This window comes from Dama dama, chromosome 17 (assembly GCF_033118175.1).
Source record: "Dama dama isolate Ldn47 chromosome 17, ASM3311817v1, whole genome shotgun sequence".
In the NCBI taxonomy this organism is placed as follows: domain Eukaryota; kingdom Metazoa; phylum Chordata; class Mammalia; order Artiodactyla; family Cervidae; genus Dama; species Dama dama.
In genome coordinates this window covers 35,371,620-35,393,193 of record NC_083697.1, presented here as the reverse complement: position 1 = coordinate 35,393,193, position 21,574 = coordinate 35,371,620, and the positions used below count along the sequence as shown (strand labels likewise).

Genomic DNA, 21,574 nt, shown 5'->3' with positions numbered 1-21,574 from the left:
TCACTTCAGTTGTTTCTGACTCTTTGCAACCCCATGGGCTGTAGCCCTCCAGCTCTCTGTCCATGGGATTCTCCAGGCAAGAACACTGGAGTGGGTTGCCATCTCCCCTCCAGGGGATCTTTCTGACCCAGGGATCTAACCCGCACCCGTTAGGACTCCAGCATTGGCAGGTGAGTTCTTAACCACGAGTGCCACCTGGAACCCACTCCAGTGTTCTTGCCTGGAGAGTCCCAGGGATGGGGGAGCCTGGTGGGCTGCCGTCTACGGGGTCGCGCAGAGTTGGACACGACTGATGCGACTTAGCAGCAGCAGCAGCAGTGCCCCTGGGAAGCCCAAAGTACGGTATAAGGAAACACTGTTTCACACAACACATAGTTTTTGAGCACCTACTAAGTACCTAACAACAAGTTAAGCATGGAACTAGAATAGCAAAAAAGATAGACATAATCCCTGAATTCATGGAGCTTACTCTTCAGCTCATAATGTTTAGACTGAAGAGGACAGAGAATTTGGGGAAGGAAAAGTGGTAACTGTCCATTTCAAATATCCAAAATTAGGAGTAGGCCAGGAAGTGACCAGATTTATTTCCTAAAGTTCCATATAAGTAGGACCGTTAAGTCATGATAACAGATATCTGACTACATTCACTTTAATATGACTTAATGAGAAGCATGCCAGTAATTCACTGAATTTACTCTCACTGAAATAAAGCTTCTATGATCCTAAGGCATAAAAATGTAGAGTGTTTGGACTGATTTAATAAAATTATAAACGAAGTCTACATAATTTCCCTTTGAAAATGTATGAGTTGCATTTTCGAAATCATGTCCTAGTCTGACGTTAAGTTCTCTGATATTTTAAAAAATATTTATTGATTTAGTTTAGTTTGCTATGTCAGGTCTTAATTGAGTCATGCAGGAGCTTTCCTTGTGGCACACAGCCTCTCTAGTTGTGAGGTGTAGGCTCAGTTGAAGCACCAGCTTAGTTGCTCTGTGGCCTGTGGGATCTCAGTTCCCCCACCAGGGATTGAACCCACATCCCCTGCATTGCAAGGCGGATTCTTAACCACTGGACCACCGGGGAAGTTCCTTTTCATGATATTTTAACAGAGATTCTGAGAAAAAGAGTTAAGCTACCAAATAATATGAGGTTAAAAAATGTTTTTCGACTTCAGAGCTTTACTGGGACTTCTACATGCAAATATTCTTTATATTTTCTCCAAAAGGGGAATATAATTATTGCAGTGCTTCCTAAATTATTTGACCGCAGAGCCTTTTGTTTATTTTTTGTTTTCTTTTTCTCAAATAGCACTTACAAGACACTAGTGGTTTACTGAACACAGTTTAAGAGGAAAAAACAAACTGCCCTAGTATACAGGGCATGTGGTGGGGGAGAAACTATTAAAATAAGGCTATAAAGTTTGATTAGGAACAGACTGTACTAACGCTTTTGAATACATGAGCAAGGAGGATACGCTTTGTCCATGGACAAAGGAAAGACATACATTTACAAAAATGAAATGATATAAACATTGGCTCTATTCTTTAGGCCTATAACTAGCTAGAGAATGGATTGCTGAGGAAAAAGGCTGACACCAAGAAGGTGTAGGAGGCTATTTAAATAATCTAAGAGGTATTTAAGTAAAGACTCTACTAGGGGAGTAGCAGCAAGAATTAAAAACAGAAGGATGTTTTGGGGAGAATTCTGAGGAGGAGTTAACTGTTTTTTAATGACCACTTTGGCTGCTGGAGTAAGGGGTGAAGTTGCGATTTCTGTTTTTGCTGATGGAATGCAAAAAAGAGGTAACTAAAATAAGAATAAAAAAGGAGAAAGAATTCGGCAGCTGTGCCACTCTTGCAGGACCTGAGTGAGCACAGTATATTTTTTGAAAGCTCTGTTTTGAGTAAAGGTAATTCACTTAAATTTGTGTCCATGTAGTTTCATCAACTTCTTTTTTTTTCCTGTTAAAAAAAAGGGCTCATCTTCTGCTCACCAACTGAAATTCTTTCTATTTTTTGCTATTTGGTCAAATGTTAAATACCTTCACAAATAAAAATAATCAAATCCTAAGCACCATCTTGATTACTAAAGAACCACAAAGGGCCACATATAAAAAACTTGACACAAGACAAGAAGGGAGATGAAAAGCATCAAAGATAAATGTTTAGCTGACATTGAGAACCAGATTTTCTTTCCTGAGAAAATGGATAATTGTTTTACATGGATCTTTTTTGTTTAACTTAGTTCTGTGTACAAAGTTGCAGAAGTGTTCAGGCAGACACTGAGTACAGGCCAAGAGCAAAACCTTTGGAATTAGAGAGACCTGAGCTCATATCTTGACTGTCACCTCTTAGCTATGCAACTGGGCAAACTGGTTTCTTTATCCTGCTGAGCCTCAGTTTTCTCATATGCAAAAGGAGAATCCCAAGGTTATATCATAAGATTGCTGTGATGACTAAATGACATAATTCATGGCATTCAGTAGAAAGCTTGAAATTCTTTGCATTGCTGTCATGTTGGTCCTATTGATAACATTCTGCTAATGAGAGAATAATTATAGATGAAAAGGGAGAACCTAAGGCTTAGGTTTCTAAACTCCCTTGCTTTTTCATAGAGGGGAAATGTTTACTTTCCAATGGTGAATCTTAGGCACCACGGAAACAAGGGTAGAAAAGGTTTCAAGTAAATGAAAACCAATCAGACAAGCCTGAGCTTTTCATAAAAATGTAGCCATAAAATTTTGAGCAGATCAAGATTTCTTTGGAATCCTGAAGGAACACAGATGCTTATTACTATATTATCAAGAGCTTCTCAACATTCAAAATTTCTAAATCACCTAATATATGCTGCTTTTCACTTTTCTGTTTCTCATATAACATATTTGCAAGAAATGAAAATGTGATTTAAACGATGGAAAAGTAAACAATAACAGTAATGAATGATCTTTAATCAGTGCATTTTATTATCTATGGAATAGCTTTGCTCAGTGAATAAATATAACCATTTACTTACTATTTCAGAGCAATTCAGCATATTTGATGTCTTCATAATTTAAAAGAAAGAATTTTGTTAGTTGGAGAGAAACTTTTGCTTTTTTTTTGTTTTATTATTTTGTAGTTTTTCAATTAAAATGTACCTCTGGGAGGGGGGATCGGGATGGGGAATACATGTAAATCCATGGCTGATTCATGTCAATGTATGACAAAACCCACTACAATATTGTAAAGTAATTAGCCTCCAACTAATAAAAATAAATGAAAAAAGAAAAAAAAAATGTACCTCTGATGGAGATCTTACTGAATACATCTGATTTCCAATGTATTGGATTTCAGGTATCATTATTCTAAGGGAGTTTTTGCTGTTGTTGAGTCTCTAAGGAGTGTCCAATTCTTTTGCAACCCCATGGACTGGAGCCCATCAGGCTTCTCTGTCCATGGGATTCTCTAGGCAAGAATAGTGGAGTGGGTTTCCATTTCCTTCTCCAGGGTATCTGCCCGACCCAGAGACCAAACCCACGTCTCCTGCCTTGGCAGGCAGGTTCTTTACCACTGAGCTACCAGGGAAGTCATTCTAAGAAGGAGATACCTACCAAAAAACTTGTTTGCAATGACTTCTCTCTGTCTTGCCATCTGAGAATCAGTTTGATTTTTAAAATGCCCAGAAAATTTCTCCGATATCTAATATATTTCAAGACAATGTAATCTAACATTTCTTGATATTAATAATCACTAAGGCCCATAACAAAATAATACTCAAACTGTATTAAATAAAGAGCTGGGCACCAAAGTTGCAGATGAAACTAACTTCAGAGGAAAACCCCCAAAGTTTGAACCAAGCAATTCAATTTCATTCACAATGTTCTGAAAGAGCAAAGAGATGGTAAACAAAGAGCTCTAATATAAGAAGGCCTACAAATCTCTCTACTCCCTGTAGTGTATAGGTTACAGATTTATGATAACAGGCAAAGAGCTGCAATAAAGCAGTTTGGGCCTTTAAAATTCAGATTTCATTATCTATCATGAAGATAATACATTCAGAGGATTGAATGAAAATCAAACAATTAAAAAAAACAACTCTTACTGCCCCAAATTCTGAGCTGTCAACTGCTTGTACGTTTCTTCAGAAAATCCTAATGCATAGACAAATACATGTGCATCCTCTTTTTACATAATAAAGACATATATTGCATGCAGTGTTGTGTATTTTGGTTTTCACTTCAAATTTTATCTGATAGAATTTTCTACCACTTCACATGTGTACAAATCTCATTGTTTTACAAAGCAGTGCAGTTTCCATCCTAGAGATGAACTGCCCTTGATATACTAACTTCAACAAGGGTGCAATGGGCAACCTTGCACACAAGTCTTTGTGCTCATCAGGAATTTTATTTTTAGACAGTTTCTAAATTTGTAGTTACTGAGTAAAAAGGTATATACATTTAGATGTTGACAGATATTTTCAAATTGGTCTTCCAAAAGATTATGTCAATTTGCAACCTCATCAACAAAGTATGAAATATCCCTATCCCACTCCTTTATCAACACTGTACACTAACAACTGTTCTGATTTTGACAACATTTTCTTATATGTGCATTTACCACTTACATTTCCTTTCCTATAACTCCATCTTTAAACTCGGCAATATTTCATTGGGATACATATCATTTCCTTAAAAATATTTTAAGAGCTAGTAGTATATTAATTAAATTAACCCTTTGATTAGTATATATCTCTCCCTTGGTTTTTGTGGTTTTCTTGCTTTATGTAAATTTAATAATGTTTAATTTTTTCTAAAATAATGCTTTCTTATAAGGCCTCTGGATTTTGTCTTCATTAGAAAAGCTTTGATCACCACTGAAACCAAACAACCAATAAATAAATTACCAGAATTTTCTCCTAGTGATGATGGTGATGACTACAATGACAACAATGATGATGATGTTAACCCTAACATCTAGAATTTATTTTATTCTAAAGAATGAGCTAGAACTCAAACTTTATTTACTTACTTATTTATATTTTACTCTTCCAACTGCCTACCTTGTGCATTTAGAAATTATCACCATCACAGTATAAAATGCCTTAGATGTTTATTTCCTGATTTCTATTTTGGGTCCATTAATCTGTGTGTCTTATTCTCTGCGTGTGTGTCTTATCAAACTTCTTTAGCCTTATTACACAGTTAAAAAGAGCTGATATCTCTTTATTGTGCCACTATTTCAGAATTTTTAAAGCTATTTTCACAAATTATTTTTCACACAATGCTGATGACTTTATGGATTCATTAATTTTTTTCCCAATTATTTTTATTAGTTGGAGGCTAATTACTTTACAATATTCATTTATAAATAGCAAACATTTAAAACGATTGTCTTTTTATCTAGGAACAAGACATGTCTTTCCACTTATTCAGGTCATTGTATTTTTTTTTTTTTTTGGTCTCTGAGTAGATTTTAATCTCTTTCTAAAATTCTCCAAGTTTTTGATAGTTTTGTATCTACATTTTTACATTGTTATTGTAAATGATATATTTTAGTTTAATATAATTTGAACTGACTGTACTTAGAAAAGTTGATGGGTTATGTATATCCTTTATCAGCCACTTCTCTATATTTTCTTAATGGTTTTCATTTTTTTTCCTTTGAAACTGCATAAGTTTTCCAGATCTACAAAATCATATTTGTCCAAATGATCGTTTTCAACTATTTAGTTATTTATCTTATCTAATTGCATTGGCTAGTCTGTTAAGAACAACATCAAATGACCGCGGGCGGGGTGGGGGGGGGAAGGTGGTCAGTGGTAAAGAATTCACCTACCAAGCAGGAGAAGGAAGAGACTTGGGCTTGATCCCTGAATGGGGAAGATCCTCTGAAAGAGGAAATGGCAACCCACTCCAGTATTCTTGCCTTGGAAATCCCATGGACAGGTGAACTTGGAGAGCTACAGTCCACGCGGTCACAGACAGCAGGACATGACTGAACATGCACACAAGAATTATGTTAAGAACAATATCAAAAGATACTAGTATCTTTGGTATCTCTCTCTTTTCCTATATTTAAAGGTAATGCATTCTCCTGGATGCTAGCTATCCTGTATAGTTTTGGATGAAAAGGAAAAACAACAAAAAAGCATTCCATTCCAAATATGAATATGCAAGTATTAAGGCTGCCAAATCTTTCCTCGGCTCTAATCTAACCCATCCTGAATTTGAATGAAAACATATCATATATTTTCATTTACAGTTGCTTTAAGATGTATTTTTAATCATTGTTATAGGCAATATTAATTAATTTTCTGTGGAGGTAAAAATATAATGCTTTATGAAAAGGAACTGTCCTACAAGCATAAAAAAAAAGAAAGAAAAGGAACTGTCTTTTAAAAAAAATACACATAAACACACACAACCAAGAGAGCATTAGGCTGCTAGACTTATTCAGTATCAGAGCAATTTTGTTTTTATTTATAATCTTCCTATAAAAGCATATTCATTAATCTAGTAAAGACAAGCCTAAGTATGTTTATGACTCTCATTTTAGTTTTGTGATTTTATTTCTTTTTCCTCTTACTATTAAAATGTGTGTGTTTGAAATCTTTACAAATAAATGGGCTGAAACAAATAAAACTCAATTCACTTGAGATTTTGAAGACATCTGGTGGAGCTATTTACTGAGTAATTAGACCAAGAGGTGTAATAGACCAATTCCCTGAAGGAAGAGACCATATAGCTGGATACCCAGTTATTTCTACAGTGATCAGCTTGCATGCAGTGAGCATACTGACTCACAAACTGACAATTATGTGGAGCTGCCACCTAATTTTCTAAGACCACTTGTGTTATATAAGTATATGTCTCACAAGCTTTTTCTTTTTTCAAAGATGCCTCTTCTCAGGCTTCTCACGGTCTATGTTCAATCACCTAATATCTCTTAGTTGTTAGAGACACTGAACAAAGATTTCCTTCAAATGCTGGTCACTGCTCGCCCCTCATTAACCAACCTTTGGATACAAATACGAATTAATTACAATTGAAGTTTGAAAACATGTATTCATTTTGTTACATAGAGATATTTATGAAAGAAAACGAAGATATTTAAATGCTTCCACTCATCTTATTTGTCACAATTTAGTTTGGAAATATTGATCAACAAAGTCTTAATTATTAAAATGTATGTCTTATTATTATTAAAAAAAAAATCACAAATCTGGAAGGGATGTGAAAATTCAGATTGTTATTTTTCCTGCTGGAGAGTAAAAACTCTTGAACCACTGCAGAAATATACATATTTTCTAGTTTGAAATAACTCTAGGGGTTTCCACAACTCTCTTAAGTTACCTATTGTGGAATAAGAAATTTCTATCAAGAAAGTTCCCTTTATAGCCAATGTAAATCCTACAGTTTATTAAGATCTACTCCATCCTCTCTTTGGTTTTAGTATTTTGCTATTAAGAACGATATTTACAAAGCAATAAAGTCAGGATTTTAACAATGTGAGAAGCAAATATACTATAATCAAGATCTACCACTTTTCTTTGTGGAACACACAATATAACTTTTCTCAATCACCCTGAATTTAACTTCAGCGAAGAGTTAGGTAATTAGGATTCATCTTCAGATGTAAGTTAAAGATACAAATAGTTTGAATCTACAATGTCTACAAATTGTTTAAAAATATATAAGGGGAAACTATGCATGGGAATTACTTGACAATCATGTAAACAAGTACTGCTGCTGCTGCTGCTGCTAAGTCGCTTCAGTCGCGTCCGACTCTGTGTGACCCCATGGACCACGAGCCTCCTCTGTCCACGGGATTCTCTAGGCAAGAATACCGGAGTGGGCTGGTAAACAAGCACAATTTATCCTTAATTGAAAACATTCCTCAATCCCAGGATATTTAGGCCTGACACCAGACTTGATAACACAAGTGAAATTCAAAGCCATCTTCCACTAAGGTATTTATTTACCATAATTCAGTCTATTCACTCTCATTATTTATCTTCTTAAGTATAAAGTAAAAGTGAAAGTCACTCAGTTGTGTCTGACTCTTTGTGAGCCCATGGACTATAGGCCACAGGTTCCTCTGTCTATGGAATTCTCCAGGCCAGAATACTGAAGTGGGGAGCCATTCCAGTCTCCAGGATATTGTCCCAAACCAGGGATCGAACCCAAGGCTCCCGCATTGCAGGCAGATTCTTTACCATCTGGGCCATCAAGGAAGTCCTCTTAAGTATAAACCATGCGTTAATTCTAAAGGGTTCAACAGGAATCAAGTCAAGATTTACTCATCACATTTTACTTTGCAATACAGGGAATGATATCACCAAATCTTAACCAAACTGCCTTAAAATTTTTTACCAAAGGATAATCGCTGTACTTTCAATTTCAATAATTGACAACACATCAAAGTAGTAAGTGAATCCTAAACAGCAGTGCAAATGCAATGGAAAACTCACCAGAAGTTTCATCTACTCTCTCGTCTACCATGTGGTCCTTCTGATGAACCCATTCACTATTGCACTTGAAGTAGATCTGGGTGGCAGGGCTGGCTTTACAATACAGGTTCACAGGCTTGTTCTTCACAATATAAGCTTCTTCAGGCTCAATAAGGAAGTGTGGCAGAGGTTCAGGTGGGTCAGATGGAAAGGTTTCTGGGAGTTCATGAAAAAAGTCGTCATCTGGTAAAACAAGAAAGTGAAAAATATTTAGAACTTTGTAGCTATTTGCCTTTCACTTGCTATTCATTCAAAAATAATAAAACTGTGGGTAATCATTAGTCATATCCATTTCACCTGCCTTCATTAATCAAGGTATACAGAACACTTGCATGTACCTCAAGAGGCATCACACCTAAACAATAAGATGTTTAGGAATCACTTTCTAGGAACTTGAAATCAGCTGTGTCTAGCTTGAGTTGAACAGTATAGGAACACTGACCCTTTCAACTGGGCATGTGCGAGTGTCCACTGGATGACATTTTGACATCTAAGGGCTGAAAACTCCACCCTCAGATCCTGCTAAGTGCCTTCATTTTTGAATAAACAGAGGCCTGAGCTGAGTTACACCTGTGTAGAACAATTAACTGCACCTTTTTCCAGTCCCCTTTCCCCAAGCTCCCCAGGCTCCCCTTGCCTTAGACAACCCTGCTTCTTTATTCTTTATTTCATAGCTACCTCTAGATGGCGCCTGCCTGCCAATGCAGGAGATGCTGGGGACAAAGGTTTGATCCCTGGGTCAGAAAGATCCCCTGGAGAAGGGCATGACAACCTGCTCCAGTATTAGTGCCTGGGAAATCCCAAGAACAGAAGAGCCTGGTGGGCTACAGTCCATAGGGTCGCAAAGAGTTGGACACAACTGAAGCAACTTAGCATGCATGCATAAATACTCTGAACCCTTGCCTTTTGGAGAGGTGGTTCTGAGACTTGCTCCTTGATATCCTTACTTAGTTGCTCTCTTTCTTGAAAACCTAGGCAGCTCTGCATTTTGGCTTGCTGTATATTGGGCAAAACAAACCTGGTTTGATAACAGTAATGATTCATAAATCATCTAATTAAGTAATTTGAGTGCCTGCTATTAAACAAGCAATATGTTAGGTCTAGTGACTAGTTGTTTAACTAAGGATTTAGATGATTATTCTTATTTTTACACATGGCAAAACACAATATCTAGGGTGATAATTATCTTGCCCTGAGAACACAGGTAATAAATAGCAGAACTGGGATCAAAGCCCAGGTTTGTTTCCCTCACAAACTGTGATCTTCCCAACATAGCACCACCCCTCCCACTACACAGTGTTACCCTTGAGAGCTGACAAAACCAAGAGCAACTTCATAAGAAAAATTTATTTGAAAAGTACAGGGCTCTTGTGTGTGTGTGTGTGTGTGTGTGTATTCAGTCCCTAAGTTGTGCACCACTCTTTGTGACCCCATAGACTGTAGCCAGGCTCCTCTGTCCATGGGATTATCCAGGCAAGAATACTAGAGTGGGTTGCCATTTCCTTCTTCAGGGGATCCTCCTGATCCAGGGATCAAACCCATGTCTCCTGTGTCGGCAGGTGGATTCTTTTCCACTTGAGCCACCTGGCTCTTAGGTAAGCCTTGAATACTATGCAAGGAGCTTAGAATACTAGAAATATGAATTAAAGATCTTTAAGTTCAGAAACTTCACAAAACAACTTCTGATCACTAGCTGAGGTCATCAGGCGCCCAGAAAAGCAGCCCATTGTCTTCTAAAGGAGTGCTGTATAGTTGGAGAAGTCCTGAGACTACAGGAAGAATAAAATTGAAATCCAGAGGCAGGAGACTTAAGCCCAAAACCTGAGAACACCAGAAAACTCCTGACTACATGGAACTTTAAGTAATAAGTGAACGTCCAAAAGCCTCCATACCTACACTGAAACCAACCACCACCCAAGAGCCAATAAGTTTTAGAGCAAGACATACCACGCAAATTCTCTAGCAACGCAAGTCTGTCAATATTTTCAAAAGATGCCACTTCATGATATATTCATTCACTTAACCAAAAATATTTATTGAATTATTAATTTATAACTTTTAATTATAAATTATTATTGACTCAGAATTATTCTCAACACTGGAAATATACATAATAACATCAAGTCAACCAATAGTATTAATATTAATAGTTCCACAGTAAAACCTAGAGTTTAGCAATGCTGTTTAGTCTTATTTGGAGACTATATCTCAAATACCATAAGAGTTATATTATTAGTCACACTTATTCTCATTAGAATATTAATAATATTAGAGTATTAATATGAACAACAAAAGCCTCATTTTTTTATACACTGAAATTTATCAAACATACTGCTCCTACCTTGCTGTTCCAATACCACTGAAAAACAAAACCCCAAGACTGTTACAGATACTTACACAATATTTTCGTTTAACTTGGTTTCTGCATGATTCCAAATAAAAAACAAAAACTAATAAAAGTGCCTTAGAAACCCTATTATTATACTTCACAAAAGACAAAGGAATCTAATACACTACATTTCAGTTACCCCTGATAATTTTCTTCTTATGAAGGATAGTGGAGAACAAAACTATTATTAACTTCCTACATTGACTAAGCACCCTAGGCTAAAAAATGTAAGTTGAAACTCTGAGGCCAAAATTAAAAGCGTTTACAAGTTCTTTAAAAGTACGTATTGCCGTTGTTCAGTCGCTAGGTCATGTCCCACTCTTTACGATCCCATGAACTGCAGCATGCCAGGCTTCCCTGTCCTTCACTATCTTCCTGAGTTTGCTCAAAAAAAAAGCACATATATTCAGCAGCAAGTATCGATTATGGTGTCAGTAGTTAAACACTGATTGCTAAGACATTATCTAGGAAGTCATTTCACCGCTTATTCAGTTGTTTCCCTGTTTGGGGAGATAGTCATTGGTAAATCGGACATTTGTCCACTAAGAAACTTGGCCTGGGACTTTTCCATCTAGGTCATGTGATCGCAGTCAATTAGTAATGACATCTAGTCTCTACTAATTTTGGAGAAGGCAATGGCAACCCACTCCAGTACTCTTGCCTAGAAAATTTCATGGACAGAAGAGCCTGGTAGGCTGCAGTCCATGGGGTCGCTAGGAGTCGGACACGACCTGAGCGACTTCACTTTCACTTTTCACTTTCACGCACTGGAGAAGGAAATGGCAACCCACGCCAGTGTTCTTGCCTGGAGAATCCCAGGGACGGGGGAGCCTGGTGGGCTGCCGTCTATGGGGTCGCACAGGGTCGGACACGACTGAAGCGACTTGGCAGTGGCGGCGGCTCTACTAATTTGTTCTGCAGTCAAAACTGGCTTTACCTGCATCACAGACAAAACCAGCTTTCAAAACCACTCCACAATTATAAATGACTGACCCTGCAATGCTTCCCGTCTCTGACTTGTTTTCTGACTTTACTTCCTTAGTATACTTTCCTCTGACAGGGCATCATTTCTGGTTTTTCAGTTGTTGGACATCAAGGACCCAAACTGTCAGCTTACTCCAGAATAGCCTCATTTCCATCAGCTTCAGCTTCTTTAGTCAATGTGCAAGAACACTCAAGAGTGCCTAAATAAACACAGTGCAAGAAAAAACAGGGAACTGAGGTATTGACAGACCCATCAGGGTGCAGCTGATGTCTTGAAGGCCTTATTCCATTTTTTGTTGTTTTTCTCCTCTGAAGCACTTACTGATCTATGTAATGATGGACCGTGCCGATGATCAATAATGTGCCACAAAATATAAGACTCAAATTCTGTAAAATGTTAACTGCTGTTTTCCATTATTACTCACAAAGGCAGAGGGTAACTCAATTTTTTCACTATTTATGTATATTTATACATACAACATGTGTATGTATTCCATAATAATATATTTATTCAAGTAAGAAAAATGTAAAAAGCCTTTTTCTCAGTCATTGTTCTAGAAGATAAGGCTTGTTCCTTTAGAAGGAATGATGATTGTAAGATATCAGGTGATTGTATGCCACCTTACCTTATTCAGTAATGTAGCAAAAGTAGTTACATATTTACATCCTACAGAAAGATAGAGAAGGACTAAAAATTGATTACCCTGCCTAGCCAATTGGAGAAGGCAATGGCAACCCACTCCAGTGTTCTTGTTCTTGCCTGGAGAATCCCGTGGACAGAGGAGCCTGGTGGGCTGCTGTCCACGGGGTCGCGCAGAGTCAGATATGACTGCAGCGACTTAGCACACATACATTGGAGAAGGCAATGGCAACCCACTCCAGTGTTCTTGCCTGGAGAATCCCGTGGACAGAGGAGCCTGGTGGGCTGCTGTCCACGGGGTCGCGCAGAGTCAGATATGACTGCAGCGACTTAGCACACATACATTGGAGAAGGCAATGGCAACCCACTCCAGTGTTCTTGCCTGGAGAATCCCGTGGACAGAGGAGCCTGGTGGGCTGCTGTCCATGGGGTCGCACAAAGTCGGACACGACTGAAGCGACTTAGCAGCAGCAGCAGCCTAGCCAATACATATATCTCTTCATTCTCCACTTCATCTCTGACTACAGTCAAGTTCAAATGTGGATAAAATGACATGAACTGCTTTAGTGATTTAAAAAAAAAAATTCATCTGATTATTTTATTGTAAACTACTGTGAAGCTTAATGGGCTAGTCTGAGAAAAAGTCACACATATGTTTTCAAGGCAAACAGGGTTCTGTTAAGTGTGGGGAAAAACCAGTAATGATTTGATGTATTTAGAAAATGTATGAACAAACTAATTTTGAATTTCCTTAATTTTGAATTTTAAAACGTAGATGATCACTACAAGGAAAGAGAAATAATTCTATGTCTCAATTTGAGCCTTCATAAATTATTAATTTTTCAGGGTGTCTGTTAAATAACAATATGTAACTTATTAAAAATTATTTATATCATTTAAAATGTTTTCATCATAACTCCAGTGTTTCTTTAATACATCATTCTAGTCTATGTATGAACCCCATTCTTAAATTTGATCAAGAGAGATGCCTTAACTAATCACAGCATATTAGTTTATTAATATTTCTTGTGCTACAGATACAGTATATTTAAGTCCATGCCCTAGATTAATTCACATCAGGCAATATGGTACATCACTTCTAGTACTTAATTCGGGTGTAAGAATGACATTTATAAAGGTAATTTTCAAGACCCCGAGTCAGTAAGATATACATAGTAAAACAGATAAGACAAAGTGCAACTATACTGATTATCAGTGAGCTCGCTATTGAGAAACCCTTTCTTTCATCATTTGCAACAGATGGCCTGGGTACCATGCCCAACTGTGGAAAATGTCCCAGAAAACAGCTCACCCACCATCAGGTTAAGCATGCTAAGAGAAAACTTTCTTTGCTCTAGACAAAAAATGGTAAGTGTCAGCATTGGTTTCCAGATATAGTAGTATTACATAAATTGCCTTTTAATGATATCTTCTATTTTTGCTAGAGTAATTTAAAAAAAATCAAACAAGCAAGTCAATTCTCTTCAATCAAGATTTATAAAGAAAAATGGCTGAGTATTTAAATATCCAGCATGGTTATATCTATATGTATTTAACAAGGAAAAAGTGATCATCTCCAAATGTGTATTTAATAAGGAAAAATGTGTATTTAATAAGGAAAAAAATATCATCTGCAAGTGTTCACCTACAAATACCTCTTCATGAGCATTTTTGCTTTTCACACTATAAATTTGCCTCTCACATATGGAGAAATCTACTTTCCAATTTTGGCAACCAGAGTTATCCAACTATTCCCAATTTTCAAAGCAGAAATATATAACAAATTCTTAACACTAGTATGAACGTTTTTTGAAGACAGAGTCTACAGTTGTTTTTATTTTCCATAAGTCTAGTAAAGTATCAGGCACTTATAGAAGGTCAACAAAATGCTCACACTAATGTGACTTTGAGCATTCTTAACAGATCCACAAGGTATTTTAGAGTTTACAGTGCCTCAAATTCATTTACAAATATAAGGTGTCATAAAAATAGTAAAATCTACAGACTGGATTGGCTATCAAATTTGTGTGGCCCAGTGCAGAATGACAATTTGGGGATCCTTTATATAAAAATGTATTAAGTACCATACTGTCCTTGGGAGCTGACCTCTAGCCACGACCCTCGGTTGGATGCATGAAATAAGTGCTCGGGCCTGGTGCACTGGGAAGACCCAGAGGGATCGGGTAGAGAGGGAGGTGGGAGGGGGCATCGGGATCGGAAATACATGTAAATCCATGGCTGATTCATGTCAATGTATGACAAAAACACTACAATATTGTAAAGTAATTAGGCTCCAACTAATAAAAATAAATGAAAAAAATGTATTAAGAATTCTGAGAAGCTTACAGCAGGGTATTAAACAAAGCATAGGCGCTGTGTGACAGCACAGGTCACATACCACGAAGGTGGCCCTGTCTATAAATATCGTTTAGTTGAGTGTTTCACATCATGTGAAGTCTGAGGATTAAAATTGCATCCTACTTAGTGGATATCCACTTTAGAACTTATCTGGTATTTCCCAGCTTCTTGTAGTGATCAGATATTTTCTAGAAGAAGAGATGGCTTTTCAGACTGAGAAACTCAGGTACCAATCAATTCTCTAAGCAAGTGTGTCTGCAGTGGTGTTCAAGGGAAAGTGTGTGATTGTATCTGTTACTGGATTTCCCTTCGATGTACTCCAGTGCCCACCCAAAGGCCTGATCCGAAACAAATACAGTTCCTGTCACACAGAGGTTAACATTTTTAGGGCACTAGAGGTACGTGAGAATAATAAACAAGGTTTGAGATTCTACCTTGAACTGGTAGGCTGTTTACTGAGATCATTTCCTAGCATGCAATTCATTTTACTGCACACATAAGCCAGCTTTTTGATAGTAGTATTAAGGTCATGCTGCAAAAGTTGAAGCTATAAGAGAACAATTAGATTTTTCAGCCAGCTAGAGCAATGAATGCATCCTCTTACCACTTTATTTCTTAATATAAATATCCAAAGAGCCTCCTAAAGTCTTCAGGGAGATGATGGGAACTCGATTTGTGAATAGCAACTTCAGACTGTGAAGCTATTTCTGACAACGGACTACAGTTATCCTAAGTCATTACACATAAAGGCACAGTCCAGATGCTGATACTGTCCATATTACGCTATTTGGACAAACTGATTTAATTAAACAGCTAAACAATTTTTCTACATGTAGTTCATTCAAATTAACAAAGAAAATTTTCCAAATTTGGTTTTATTCTGTTCGTTGAGTTCAGTATTAACTTAAAGATATACTGCCTTTTTGATTCACATTTACATTATTTTTCATTTTACCCTCCCTAACACATGATATAATTTTCCACTTTCTACCATTATTCAACAATGATATTACCACTTTCATTTCAATATCAGGTAAATCTCAGTATTCCTTTTCTGTTATCTTATCTAGCCTTTTGTTTTTTCATTTATATACAAGAAGAGAAAGCTTTGCACCATGTATTATTTTTATAGACTGTCATTCCACCTAATTTTTGACAGGAAAATATTATGCTACGAACATCAATCTAGGAAGCTTTAGGTTTCTGGTTTTATTGCTATATATCAAGCTTTAATTTTCATGAACTTAATACATAAGTTTCTATATTTCTAAATCATAAGACTTAAGCTATTATTGCTTATATCATAAAATATAGGACTATTATCTCTTTGTCTGAGACCTGGAGCGTAGTCTTTTGAAATGGAATTTACTTCCAAATGATTCAAGAGCAATTTAAAATGAATGACTGCAAAGCTAATTTTATCTGCATTTGGCTGCCCATCCATCAGAGAGATAATTCATGATATATTACAACAAAAGGCAACTGGAATTAACTATTTGAATGAGACTTTGGCTTATTTTTAATACTTTGATTAAAATATCCTTTCAAAGACAAAGACTATGACTTATATTACAAGTAACATATTATTGGATTCATTATTTAAATTTAAGTAGTGGAATATATAATGCCTTAAATGTATTGGACAATTTGAAAGTACTGCATGATTTCTAACTCTAAAAGAAAAAAACTTTTTTTCTGCATTTAAGGAAATAATTTCCAAATAATCCCCATACATTATTAACAGTGACATGAAGTCAGCATGCTATTTGACATGCACTTAGCTGTGAAAGAGAGGCACCTACTTCTGCCCCAGTTTAAGCCTTATAATTTCTGACTTTTGCTAATGTAAAATCCTAAGTGCTTTCCTGCCTACAGTCTCTACTTTGCCCTGTGTTCTATACACCATGCTCTTAGAAAAGTTTGCTCCCTTCTTCAAATAATTTAATCAATGCAATGTAAAGCATGATAGTAAGTTTCTTTTTGCTTATCATATTAGCTAAAATATACTGCATGATTGATGAGGTTTTGAGGAAATGTGTATTTGCACATACTGGCTATAGTGTAAATTGGTATCACAGTAGAGACTATATGACAATACAAATAAAAATTAAATTCTATGTATACACCCAAATAGGTTATTCCACTTCTTGGAATCCCTGTTTCAGACAAAATGGCATCAAAATATAAATGTGTACAAAGATGTTCACTGCAGCATTGTTTATTTAAACAAATAAATGATACACTGCAACAAAATGCAGCTGAAATTAACTATTTAAATAAGTCTGAGAACAATTTAACAACAAACTAAGGAATGATCAGATAATTATTAATGATATATCCATCCAGGAGAACACTATTTCATCAATAAAAATTAGGAGGCAAATTTGTATGTATTAAATTAGAAGGGTATCCATTATTCACTAGGCAAATAAAACAAGGTTTCAGCCAATCTGTATAGAGTGATACAACTTTTGTTAAAGAAGACAGAAAAGAAGGAATGAAAGGAGAGAGGGCAGAAAGAGAGGTGTGTGTGTGTGTGTGTGTAGATGGCTGCATCAATAAATCACAAGAAAAAGTGTAAGGCAAAGCCTAGAAGCTGAAGCTCAAAAATATTAACAGTAAATACTTCTTGGGGAGAAGAATCAGAGAGCTTTAAGGGGAATTTTTTTCCTCTATTTGGAGTGGATTTTTCACATGCTAGATTATGGAGGATTTCTATGTTTTAATGTGTTTTTGAGTTTTTATTTAAATTAAGAAAAGGAGAAATTAGAGAATTCCACATGCAACCTACTGCTTCTGCCTAGAATAACCAGTATCAGTTTCTTCACTACATTAAACCTTCCCAAATCAATGCTACTGACTCCATAAAGCCTTATGTGATGTCTCCACTAATACCTGTGTTCAAAGATCACATTACTTGTAGCTATACAGCATTTAATTCATTCTGACTAGTTATATCTCATTTTTCTCTTACAGTCCATTGTCCTAATTTCTTCATCTGTGTGATCTCTGACTTTAAGATAGTTTACTATATTTCTCAAAATTTGCTCAAAAAATACTTGTGGATTATCGTCTATATGCTAGGGCTGTCCTAGATGTTATAGTCAAGCTGTATTTTATCTCTCAATGAAATCTTTTTTCTTATAAAATGAGATAATGAAATAAAAGATACTTAAATTTATGATAATCTGAATTTATAATAAAAATTGGCCAATTAGTCTGGTTATGTAAATAACATGTTTATAATTCATTAATACTTGACTTTCACGTTAATGTGCTTATTAACTTTAGGATGTCAGAAAGGTTTGCTAACACAATTAGAAACTTAATGGGCTTCCTTGGTGGTTCAGATGGCAAAGAATGCTCCTGCAATTCAGGAGGCCCAAGTTTGATCCCTGGGTTGGGAAGATCCCCTGAAGAGGGGAAGGACTACCCACTCCAGTTTTCTGGCCTGGAGAATTCCATGGGCAGAGAAGCCTGGCAGCCTACAGTCCCTGGGTCACAAAGAGTTGGCCACGACAGAGCGACTAACACACAACAGTATAGTGAATTAAGAAAAAAGTTCTACCCCTCCCTCTCCACGATAAGTTCTACTGCGTTCTTACTCTTCATTAATGGTTAGAGTTATAAATCCTGTACTATTGTTTTGAACTTCAGGAATCTAATGAATAAAGCAAGATCGCTCAGAAAAAATATTATAGAAACTAAACAATTATCTATAGATAAATAAGACAACATAAATCTGAAGTTAATCCTTGAATTTTAATTTAACTAAAAGAATGACTCATGGTTTAAAAGAATCCAATAAAGTCTTGAAAATTTAACATTATATTCATATAGCACATATTTATTTAATTCCTGTTAAACTCTTATGTGATGGTCAATTTTACAAGTCAAGATGCCAAGAATATATTCCCCAATTATTCAATCAAACACTAATCTAGGTGTTGCTGTGAAGATATTTTCTGGATGTGATTAAGCACAAAATTAGCTTCCTTGAGTAAGAGAAATTATCCTAGATAAAACTTGTGTGCCTGATTCCATCCATTGAGAGCCTAATAAGCAGCGCGAAGACTTCCCTAACAACACCATGTTACTATTTGATTGAATAAGGGGACTGTAGCCTAGCCAGGCTGAAACATAAACCTGGCCATCACACTTCCCACAACTTTATCACCATCTCATTTCATAACTCTTACTCATTCTTCAGGTATCAAACACCCCTTCTTTGGAAGGCCACTCTGCTTCAAATATTGGACATAAACCCCTGATATCACCTATCACCACCCATTGCTCTCTACTCTTCTTCTTGTTTATAGTTCTTCCTCACTAGAAGGCAAGTTCAAGGGTTAGGAAGACTTTTTATCTTATTCATTTCCATATTACTGACATGTAGTCCAGTGACTGGCAAGAACTTCAGCTCTTTTTTTCCTTCCCATTTGAACTGTTCCTAAACAAGTTCTATAAGATAGCAATATATAGGAATTACATGAGAAGAAATCCTTGCACAAAATATAACAGAAGTGTACATATTTGAAAGGTGGTTCTTTAGGGTTTATAAGTACATATCCAGTTCCTGTATAAAAAAATTATACCTATCCTCTAAGCAACTGTAAATATCATATATCATGAGGTGTGCATACCTTTGGACTAAATACACCCCCTCACTAATCAAAGGTGAATTTACAACATTTTGTGAGTGGGAAATAACAGGCTACATCTGATTATAGTCTCTCTTCAACCCCTTGGCCTCATTTGACACTTGACTTCATTGCATCGCTCCCTCCTCTCTGAAACTTCCTCCTCTCTGGGGGACTGTGCCTTAGCACTAGATTACTTCCCATTCTACCTCTGTGACCTTTCTCTTCATTCTTTCCTGTTTGAATACAGAGAGACACTTTCCAAGGTTCTCTCCTTTAGTCTCTCCCTTGGGCGTCTCATCCACAACTCTGGCTACAATTATCAGATCATGTCACACACAAAACCTTCTGCTCCACCCGCTCTGCTTCTTAAAACCCTTCAGTGCCTTTGCATTGACTGAGAATGAAATCAGATTCTTTAGCAAGGCTGACAAGGACCCGCGTGCTCTGACTGCTGCCAGTCTCTATGTCTCCTTCCCAAGCCTCCTGGCCTTTCCCTGTCACGCTGGAGACAAGCCGACTGGTATTTACATCTCTGAACACACCAAACTCAGTCCCACTTGAGGTCATTTGCATTTGCTCTTCGTTTCTCTAGGAAAGATCTTTCACTTCCTTCTTGCCACTTAGGGTTCAGCTCAAAATGCCTCCTGGGCAAAGAGGGATTCTTGACTACCCAATCTCTACTTGATTTTCTTATTGCTACCAAGTCCAAGCTTGAATTGCTTGCCATACAACAGACCAATGAATCAAGAGATCAGTTGTAAGTGTAAGAAATAGTGACTTTATTTGGAAAGAAGCCAACCAAGAAGATGGTGGACTTGTATTCCAAACAACCATCTTGCCTGAGGCTAACACACAGCCTCGGGAAGGTAAGTGTTAATTACACCCTTCCTGCAGTCATTCACAGTTGGGCCTGGTCAGGATGTTTCCTGTGAGCTAAACAAAGGTATTTTAGCTTAATATTCCTACCTGGGAGGATGAAGCGTTCCTGGAAATGGGCTATTATTTATACTTATGCTTATAGGCAACATCCCTTTAGTGATGAACTTTTAGTAGAATACAAATATTTTTCCCTGTTTTGTTATCTCCTATCACTATCTCAAATTAGTTTACCAAGTTAGTTGCTTATTTTCTTTGCCCTTCCCATAAAACTCCAAGCTTTATGAGATCAGAAGTTTCACTCTCTAACCTCAGCATCAACATTAAACTTATCTTCCTTCTAAAACTAACTTCTTTTTTTGACTCAACTCCTTATTTCTGACTGTAATAGCCTCAAGTGAAGAGCCTGGAGTCCCATCTCCCCACTGAGTTGAACTTATCTATATGGATAAATAAGTGAAAGTCACTCGGCACTGTCTGACTCTTTGTGACTTCATGGACTACACAGTCCATGGAATTTTCCAGGCCAGAATACTGGAGTGGGGAGCTATTCCCTGCTCCAGGGGATCTTCCCAAACCAGTGATTGAAGCCAGGTCTCCTGTATTACAGGCAGATTCTTTACCAGCTGAGCCACAGAGAAGCCCAAGAATAGTGGAGTGGGTAGCCTATCCCTTCTCCAGCAGATCTCCACAAGGGAAGCCCAAGAATAGTGGAGTGGGTAACCTAACCCTTCTCCAGTGGATCTTCCTGGCCCAGGAATCGAACTGGGGTCTCTGGCATTGCAGGCATTCTTTACCAGTTGAGCTACCAGGGAAGCCCCATCTAAATGCATAGTGCACAAAATCAGCTCTAAATTTTCTCACTCACCATCAACCTTTACTCCCTTTTGCAGCACCACTCAAGTTGAGGTCCTACCATTTTCCTGAGATTACTACAAGGTCCTTGTTACTGATTTGGCTTGCTCATGAACTTTTCTTTCTCAATACCATCTATACCACATCATTATATTACCATTTCTAAACAGAATATGAAATCGTAACAGATTTTGCTGGAAACTTTCATGATTCAACAAAACATGACCCCAAATAAGCTGAATTTACCTCTTATTACCACCTTTCAGCTTAGTTAGGGAAAACACGGTGTGTGGTGCTTGTGGTTGCAGAGAAGTAATTTGTTGCATAATTCAATATCCA

The 21,574-nt window shown here is 36.9% G+C and overlaps 1 protein-coding gene across 4 annotated transcripts in view; it reads right to left on the bottom strand.

Annotated features, from left to right (window-relative positions):
- Positions 1–21,574, bottom strand: part of UNC5C (unc-5 netrin receptor C) — a 406,962-nt gene that overhangs the window by 176,383 nt on the left and 209,005 nt on the right. For all 4 annotated transcript variants that reach the window (XM_061164372.1, XM_061164373.1, XM_061164370.1 and 1 more), the window contains one exon: positions 8,452–8,673. In XM_061164372.1, the coding sequence (XP_061020355.1) occupies positions 8,452–8,673 (222 nt within the window). The remainder of the gene's footprint in view (positions 1–8,451; positions 8,674–21,574) is intronic.